Source organism: Paramormyrops kingsleyae, chromosome 10, assembly GCF_048594095.1.
Source record: "Paramormyrops kingsleyae isolate MSU_618 chromosome 10, PKINGS_0.4, whole genome shotgun sequence".
In the NCBI taxonomy this organism is placed as follows: domain Eukaryota; kingdom Metazoa; phylum Chordata; class Actinopteri; order Osteoglossiformes; family Mormyridae; genus Paramormyrops; species Paramormyrops kingsleyae.
This window is the reverse complement of record NC_132806.1, coordinates 28698348-28707981: the sequence shown is the minus strand read 5'-3', so window position 1 is coordinate 28707981 and position 9634 is coordinate 28698348. Positions and strand designations below refer to the sequence as shown.

Here is a 9634-nt window from a genome sequence, read left to right as displayed (position 1 = left end):
CATTTTATTTATTTGACCACATAGGATATCAGACACTCAACTTGTCTGATATTAACAGCGAAGTAGTAATAATGTGCTTATTTACCATTAAACCTCATTAAGTTTTTACTTCGTCTTCGTATATGTTTCTTAATATCATTTGCATGCTCACAGTGTTTAAGTTCATTAAGATGAAGAACATTGCATGGTCAGTTGGTGTTTTTTCCGGAATATTAGCGTAGCAGCCCACGTAACATTTCGCTCGTGATTTCTGATGTGCAGGTGAAACTCACGGATTGTCGCCATTTAATATTTTATACATGCCTACCCGTTAATCTCTTGCTGGGATCGCCGCATTGTCATTGTTATGAAGGCTGTGAATTTGTCACTCATGCTAATGTTGGGTGGGAACAGAATGGTCAGGCTGCAGTGAGCCCGCGCACGGCCCTCTTCTCCTACTGAAATCTACCTACCCATAATCGGCGTGGATGGCGGCGACGGACATCAGCGCAGCCATTGCCAATTAACACCTTGTCAGCATGGCAGATGTGACTATACACGCCCAAAGAAATAGCCAAGGTGTCGGAATAATTACACCTAATGACCCCGAAACTGACACACAATCGAAATAACTTGGGTGGGGGGGTGCTTTCCGAGTCATCTCTATATCCAGAAAAGAATAAATTATGGCACGGGCTTACATCTAATCCTACATTATAGCAGTCAGCACAAAGAAGGAGGACTTCAAAGACTAACGTGGTAGGGTCATGTTTTGAGTATCCAGAAAGGAAGCAAACACAATATGGATATCATTATGGCCGAATTACTTTATAAAATTGATTAGCGAACAGGGAAATCCAATAAGAAACGAACTTCCCCAATAGCACATCACTTAAGATATGAGAAAAAGGGAAAAAAAATAAAACTTCGATAAACAAACAAAAAAAAGAAAACAGGACATGTCACACTGCATCGTGGTTCTGCACAGCAAAATGAGAAAAAAGAAGAACAAATCGAAATCTCAAGGACAGCAAGAGATGCCCCCGATCTGTGATTGGACCGATGCTCAGAAAGTGCAAGGAAGTTAGAAGTTTTGCCTGGAATAGAATTTAACTTGCATACTTTATTGGAATGAAATCCCTGTTGCAACTTGCTTTGCTTTTTACTTCAAGGGGTTAAACACAGAGAATTGCCACAGACAAAAGGAGGGTGAAAAGGATGGCGTGTTGTCCGTGTGTGTGGTGAAAGTAAGAGAGAGAGAGAGACAGACAGACAGACGCAGTGAGTGAGCCAGTGAGGGAGACAGTGAACGAGTGAGTGGGTGGGTGAGAGAGGCGAAAATTTCGAGCTGCATGGCTGTTTTTTGTTTAAAAGTTGGAAAAAAATAGACAAGGAAAGCTGAATAGAAAGAAGAGCGAGAAAGAGAGATGGAGGGGAGGGGGAGCCGGGAGAGATTCCAGAGCAGGTTGTCTTGGAAACAGAAACGGGAGAGTGGAGCCTCACAATCCCGGGTTTGATTGGCATCGGGGCGTAACTGTCAGTCATGCACAGAAACATACACAGACCCACACCTGCGCCTTTACACACACTCCTGCATATTTACGCCTGCGGACCGCGATCACGCATGGGGCTGGACAGGCCGTGGGCTTCTGTGCTGAGATCACACCTGTAGAACTTCCAGGACTTTGGTAGCATAGCTGAGCCACTGTGACACAGAGCGGCAGGACAGCCCTACAGCGGCATGCCAGTCCGGGACGATGCCTCGCTCAGCAAGCGCAGCTTCAAACCTAAAACATTCCCCTTTAGAATTATTTCTAACAAAAAATACTTTCTGTTTCTACTTCTCTCCTGTTTGTGAATTACTTTTCCCCTTTCATCTGACACCAGGTTTGGTAGTTCAGCTTATATCCATATTTTACCTTGTTAAAAGGCGTTTCATTCTCATACGGGTCGTAAATAATGTAAGCATGTTACACAACAATTTAGCTTAATTTCTATTTTGTCATTTGATGAATGCAAAAATGTCACCAGGGAGAAAACTTTTATTAACGAAAGATTCTTGCCCTGTAATGTTTGCATTGGCAAGTGTTGGCTAAGTTTAAATTTTCCCTTTGGCAAACTCCTGTGTATTTACAAGGTGAACCTGGGGGTAATTCCCTCCCTCGTGCACAGTTTGGTTAATTGTGTCACTCAGTTCTGAAACGCGATAAGAAGCAACTTCAAGTGTTTAAGCACTATTACAGATGTGAGGACAGCAATAACCTCCGAAACCAGAGCACGCTCCCACAAACACACACACAGACAGAGAGAGACATACACCACTGCTCCTGTACACGGCAACAAATACATTAACTTCGTGACTCATGCAGATTTAATTGCAACTTTCAAGATGATGTGCGCAGTTTTTGGTACTACTGGTTTGGAGTTTATTTTGTAAAAAATAAACATTTACTGGATCACATTATACAAAAGAAAGTCTTGAATAAGTGCATACTATTCTGTGTCTTGGTTCTCTCATTATAAAGCGGTTATTTTTATAATCCAGTTATAATGTTCAACATTTTAATAATATGCTCCAGATCTCAAGAGGTCGTTTAAATTCTGTGCACGACCTCTTTCTCATTGGGCGAAGACAGTGGCATGTATATGTGTCTGCCTGTGACGATGCTGTACCACAGGAAGCAGTCTGCTGTCCCTGGTCGCTGTTATCATTGTTTTACTGGAGGACCACTCTCACAATGAGAGCGCGCCGCGAAGTGCCGGCCATAGAAACCGCCTGGCGTAACGACGTATTAAGGAGGAGCAGATGATCGTCTCTCGCACCTGGGCTAATTACAGTAGCAATGGCAGCGGGACGCAAAAATACAAGTGGGGTGGGGGTAAGGGGAGAAGCCCCCCTGCTGCTTTGTAGAATATTTCATTCAGAGCTCTTTAACATCTCTGGTCTAAGAATTAGGCAGCTAAAGTAACCACTCATTTGAGACGAACCTGCGCAGACCCATGAACCCATTCTGTGTAGAAGTGAGTGTCTGTGTCTTGTGACATAAAGTTTCACTCAAAACTTGTTCTTTGATGACTCTGCTCTGTCTCACAAGTTATTTGCAACTTTACTGCCTGCCTTGGTTATTTAGGCAGGGTGAGTTTGAATAACTGTTAAATGACGAATTTCAAGTTACAAGTTTATTTAAAGCAAACTTCAGAACCTAACGAAAATGTATCATGATTATCATCAAACGAGACGTGTAGCCTGCACAGAAATAAGTGCTCTTCAATCCAAGAAGGAGAAGCAAAAAAATGGCAACTCTTCTAACACCAATTCTGGGGTTATTGAAACGCACTTGAAGTGTTCCTGTTTATTTCTCGAGTACATCAATACGCTTTGCAATGCAATGGCGGGTTTATATTTACGTCTAAAATACTTGTTGAGCATAAAAGAAGGGGGGATGAATTCCAAAGGAGTATGTGGTGTAGGGATTGTTAGTTTGCTTTTTTTACACGTAGATCTCTTTCCAGGGCGCTCGTCGCTTTCTGGATTCACCGCGCCCCTTTCTTCAGTGATGCAAATGAAGGAGCGCGAGGGAGCGGATTGGTTAAGCGCAGCGCACTATCATCACTAAAAACCCACATGAGAGCGAAAGGAAGAACTTTTTTTTGTCATCTTGCAGTTATCTTTACTTAATGTGTATCAATCCCATGCGAGCGGTTGACTGAACTATGTACGAGGGGGGAATAAGTTTAATCTGAATGAGCGTCTTTTTATAAAAACTTAAAGCAAACACTTAAGTTAGACTGTTGTCGCAAAGTTATATCACTTTTACGAAGACGTGATGACTGGTTGAAAACAGGTGAGATTTTGTGCGCGCGTATGGTTTTGATTGTGCTGCTGGAAGTCTGCTAGTTTTTGTCTGCTAGTTTATTGCGGAACTTTTTTTTTGTAATTTCAAATCAAGACGCGGGTGGCAGAAGCAACTACCTGCGGCTCTTCACTAGGTTTGAGATTTACAACTCTGAAAACGTGTTTTAAAGATCCTAGTCAGAACTGATAGATCAGCCTATAACTATGTATAGCATGATGGAACATGAACTGAAACCTTCGGCCCCACCACCCTCGCACCAACCCGGCCAAGGGATGTCTCCAGTAAACGGCGGGGTGGGTGGCAATCACCCAACAGCCAAATCGGTTTGCCCTCCCGGTAGCGACCCTATGGACAAAGTGAAGCGGCCTATGAATGCCTTCATGGTATGGTCACGGGGTCAGAGGCGGAAGATGGCCCAGGAGAACCCCAAAATGCACAATTCAGAGATTAGCAAGCGTCTGGGCGCAGAATGGAAGCTGCTGACGGATGCGGAGAAGAGGCCTTTCATAGACGAGGCGAAGCGGCTCCGAGCGGTGCACATGAAGGAGTACCCAGACTACAAGTACAAACCCCGGCGCAAGAGCAAGCCGCTCTTGAAGAAGGACAACCCTGTCAACAAGTACCCGCTATCCGCCGGCAACCTGTTGGCTGCCGCCGCCGCACAAGGACCTGGTGGGAGCCCCAGAATGGAGAGCTATGGCTGGGGACCCACTGGGGGGTATGCGACCATGCAGAGTGAACCACTCGGATACCCCCAGCAACTCCATCGCTACGACTTGTCGGCCTTACAGTACCCCCCGTCAATGGCCCCCGCACAGACATACATGAACAGCGCCAACTCATACAGGTGTGTATCACTGGATTTTTTTTACTCCATTTTCTTAAAGATTTAACCTTTTAATGTAGCTACATTTCAGCAACCTTTTTTTCCACTTCAAGGATAAGATTAAATCTGGATATTAAAAACCCGATAATCTCCTATATAGTACTGTTTATTGGTATCGCTAAATTACTACCGAAAAAACATTGTACATTACACGTATTTGTTATAAAATACAATGAATAAAAATGTATGAATGTATGTCATCAGTCAAAAATGGAAAAAGTCCGACATTAAACACAAATGTCGAAATACTCGAATTTTTGTTTGCCACGTATTCTGTAGTGTCTTTTTATAAACATTAAAGCACTCCCTGCTTTATATCTACTGAATAACGAGTAATACCAAATAAATTAATTAAACGGTCGAATTAATGTTTACATTTTTGAATTGAATTAATTTCTTTTAGGAAATTTATTATATGGGGGAAAAATCCATGTTTTACCATGCAAATTCATTATTTTTCGGGAATATATGTAATATATTTTTTGTCCTTTCCAGAGCAAGATTTCTGTTCCCAGTGCTCTTTGATTAAAAGATCTTAACAGAATATTATGCCCTTATTTGTGTATGATGTGATCCAGTAAATTAACCATGTTTTATGTGGTTAATATGCCTATAATGTGACAAAGTTCTGTCTGCCTCTGCTCTCAGGCTGGTGTATTTCAGCTATCCAGCTGCGTTTTCCTCTTTCAAGGAATAATTTGTTCTAATGGAGGTTTAACTCATTGTACAGACTATAACAGTTAAGCAGAAGTGGCTTGGATGTTGTTGGAGTAATAGGGTACTAACCAAAGTCCTGTGACTAATGTAGAAGTCGCCTATATATTTCTGTCCGTAAACAGACTGCTAACGATTTAGCTGGACAATCTCAGAGTTTAAACTGTGTGAGTGACATAAACAATGGATGACTTCCCAAAAATACATTCTAACAAATTAACCCAGAGCATTCAGTGTCTGTGGTAACTTTTTACTGCTTAAAAGCAAAAGTTGGCGGGGAGCTGTGAATGGGCTAAAAATGGTGGCCTGGGTCATCTTGTGTTTTGGGGCCCAGTAGTGTTGCTTTTCGAAAAGAAGGTGGCGGCGGAGAGTGTGGCTGTGTGGTAGGTTCAGCCCCCCCCCCCCCCCCCCCACCCCATCAGCAGCCTCGCTAGAGAACCATGTTTGTGGCTCCGGAAAACGTGTCGTCCTGTGCGGCAGATGAATTTGGAGTGTATCTTAAGTATCTTATGTTTGAGTTACACACACAATATATTTCTGTGTGTGTGTGTGTGTGTGTGTGTGGGGGGGGGGGGTGTCAGAGTTGATTAGCCATGTATTTACGCTGCATGAATGACCTTCCTTCCACCCCAATTCTTAGCATGTGCAGTGTGCATCTCCCCAGCATTCGCTGTTCATACACACTGAACTGTCCCAGCAGAAGATAAATATCTGCCCTCCATGCTTCCCCCCCCCCCCCTCGGCTCCCTCTGCACCTCGACGTCGGCTGTCGTAAGAGCTGCCCATTCACTTGTTGCTATAGATCACCCTCCATGTCATGTAATGTAGCTCATATCCCGCGTCAAATGGAGGTGTTAACCACATGTTCCTCTTAACCGGCACAAACAATATCGTCACTGATCAGTGATTAATTGAGAATAGCAATATCGTGTGATTGCACACATGGGTATAAAGTATAAAGCCTTGTTAGCCATTGAAACTTTTTATTTTTTTGTTTGTGGGGTCCGGTGTGTTGTCTGGCATATGGCTATAGTTTCAGCTTAATTGTATAACAGTGGCTGTCATTTAAAAAAACAGCCGGTTCCCCTGTGTAAGGACTTCTTGGTGCGCGGTTAAAGGCAGAGGCTGACATCGTAGTTGTTGACCGCGCTGATTCCCCACTTTATAACTGGTTTAATATTAACTGGTTGTTCCCGTCTTCAGCCTTCACCTTGCACACATACATACATACATACACATATAAATATAAATAAAAATAAAGAACATAAGAACTATACAAATGAGAGGAGGCCATTCGGCCCATCGAGCTTGCTTGGGGTGTATGTATGTATATGTATATTTTTATGTATCGTGCCACTTTTTACAATAAGACTACTCGTATAAAGAGTTTATGAATGGTTTATAATCTGGTTATTAATTAGGTTGTAGCACTTTGTGAATTAATAGACTATTTCTTTTTATTAATAAATTATTACCATTTACAAGTGGCAAAAGGGGGTCTTATTGTAAAGTGGCACCGTATATTATAGTTTGTGTGTGTGTGCATTATTATATACAATACACTATATTGTCATGTGTTCTATACCTGGGAATATGTGCTACAATGTCTGCATTTCTCTCTGGAAGTTACCATTTAATACAGCCTAATAATGTATGATTAGATACTGGCTCAGGTGGTTCTGTAGCTATCTGCTTAGTGCATAAATGTTTTGTGATTCCACTGCTTCTGGTGGTGTGTTTTTCAGTGTTTTTATATATATGTATGCATACAGTGTGTGTGTGTGTGTGTGGGGATATATATTTATCTTGTAGCTTTGATGTTGTGCAAGTTGTTACTTGACTCTCCAGTTTGCCAGGAGAGCTTGTTCGTTAATGTCAGCTTTCCCTTGCTTTACAGCCCCATGTCCTACAGCAGCGGCGCCCAGCAGCCCAGCCCGGTCATGTCCATGGTGAAGCCGGAGGCCGTGTCGGTGTCACACTCCCCCACCGGAGCACCCAATCACCACCGCGGGGCCCTGCAAGGGGACCTCCGCGACATGATCAGCATGTATATTCCGGGGAGCGACGCGGGGGACTCTGCCGCGCAGAGGGGGTACTCCAGCGTACAGCAGCACTACCTCGGAGGCACGGTGCCGCTCACCCACATCTGACACGCCTCGGCACTGGGGACTGACCCGGCTATGCGCACACTGCGCCACAGTGTTGGCTGCACCTTGAGTTCCCGCTGCCTGTGTTTTGGGGGCCCCTTTTGTCCATTTCATTTTTTTATTGCATATGTAGATTTAAAGGGGCAGCCGTTTCCTGTCTTTGAGTGTGTATTTTTGCTGTTCTATTAGTAGACTACTGATATTTTCCTCTTACTTAATTTTATGGATTTTTATCGCGCCCCCCCCCCCTCCACACACACACTTTGAAGGTGTATATAGCTTTCTGTGTCGATATATATTTTTTATTAATTTCCGTACTAAAATTGTGACTAAAATGATTGCCTTGGTGAGGATGCAGCATTGTTTGGTGCACAGAGACGCCACTGGTCTTCCGACAGTGAGCTGCTGTCCTTACCGGAACCCCACCCTGAGGCAGGAGAAGCCCCCGTCAGCTGTGCAGGATGACTTCTCATGGAGTGGCGAAGGCCAGCCAATCGGGATCCTTCCATGCACTGACATAGCGATCATGTGATTTGGCTGGATCTGATTAAGAGCGGCGAGACTAGGAGAGACTGCATGGGCCACTGGAAAGTCTGAACTGAGATTGTACAGAATATTATTTGTGTCTTGACTGTAGTGAGAACAAAGAGAACGGTTAAATTTTAATTGGGCCTTTTGGCCTGTGCTGTTTTACCAATTGGGGGGAAAAAAACACCAATTCCGAAGGATTCCATTAGGAATTTTTTTTACTGGACAACCTTTATTGTAGATTTCACTGGATCCAGCTGAGATATAGATAAAGGTATTAGACTACAATATTGTTTGCTGTTACCACAGGAAGAGACAATAAAATGTATTTTAATATACAGTGAACTTTTGCATCATGCTGTCTTGCTGCTGCAGTCTGAGTTTTATTTTAAGTTTTGCATATTGGCATTTTCTTAAGGCACAAACAGCCAGTTAATGTCGGTTGCTTTGGTAAAGTCCACTAATAGCTTTTGACTGGAAAATGCACTATTTTCTAAAGTTGCAGGCTCTACCAAGACGACATTTAGTTAGATGGAGATACTGTGTCACAACTCTTATTTTTTATTTTTATTTTTTTAAAAACCCTTTCCTTAACTAGTTCAGAGGTGCTGCTAATGATTTTGAAGTAGTTGAGGAGTATAAGAAATTTAGTGGAGATTGGAATGGTACCTGTATTCCTTCATGGATTGAGTGGATTTTTAAGACTTAATGGCCTGCTAATCTGCTAATTGATTAACTCGATGTCCTAAATTCCAGGGGCGCTGCACTCCATTCCAACATAAACACTTGCTTGCCTTTTCCTTTCTGCTACTTATTTAAACAAAACATCAAAAGGGGGTCTAAGTACTATAATTTATATTAAAATAATGAAACAGGTGAATGTTTACATTGCAATCCAAGTGTGCAACTGCATATATTTTTTGTATTGTAAACTTTAAAAAAAAAAAAACATGTTTCCCGATTTAGTTTGTTAATAATCCTGAGCTTGTAAATAGTTTGTGAGACTGATGTCTTGCAGTTCTGAAGTGTATAGCTTGTTTTTCCCTTTTCTCTCTTATGCCCTTATACTAAGGGCGATTTTGTTTTAAAGAAACCATTTAAAGACTGTGACAATTTGATGACAAAAAAGTAATAATAAAAATGTAAAATATTTCTAACCGTCTCTACATTTCTTTGTGTATTTTGAAAGTCTGTGAATGAAATGTCCCAGTAGCAAACTGTTGATACATTAGTTATAATTATGCGATTACTTAATTTAACCTCATAAAGGAAAAAAATCAGAAATCCCCCTTTGTTATTAATTAACAATAAATCTGGAACCGGGGATAAAATGTTGTAAAGAATCATTCCGAGAAGTGGCTATTGCCCAAGACAGTCGAACAGAATTTAAACAAATGTGTACATATCTAAATTTATTTATAGCCTACAATCAACAATAATTATTGTGTTATGTGTTACGAACGCATTTAGTATTTAACATAACTTCTGGTTTATTTGGTTGTTAAGTAATACTTGGCACAATT

General features: G+C 42.0%; 1 protein-coding gene across 1 annotated transcript; it reads left to right on the top strand.

Moving 5' to 3' along the window:
• Nucleotides 1–3578: 3578 nt before the first annotated feature.
• On the top strand, nt 3579–9268 carry sox19b (SRY-box transcription factor 19b). Its single transcript, XM_023797425.2, has 2 exons — nt 3579–4683; nt 7334–9268. Exons 1-2 carry the CDS (start codon nt 4040–4042, stop codon nt 7584–7586), a joined length of 897 nt encoding a protein of 298 aa, XP_023653193.1. The 5' UTR covers nt 3579–4039; the 3' UTR covers nt 7587–9268.
• Nucleotides 9269–9634: the final 366 nt, after the last annotated feature.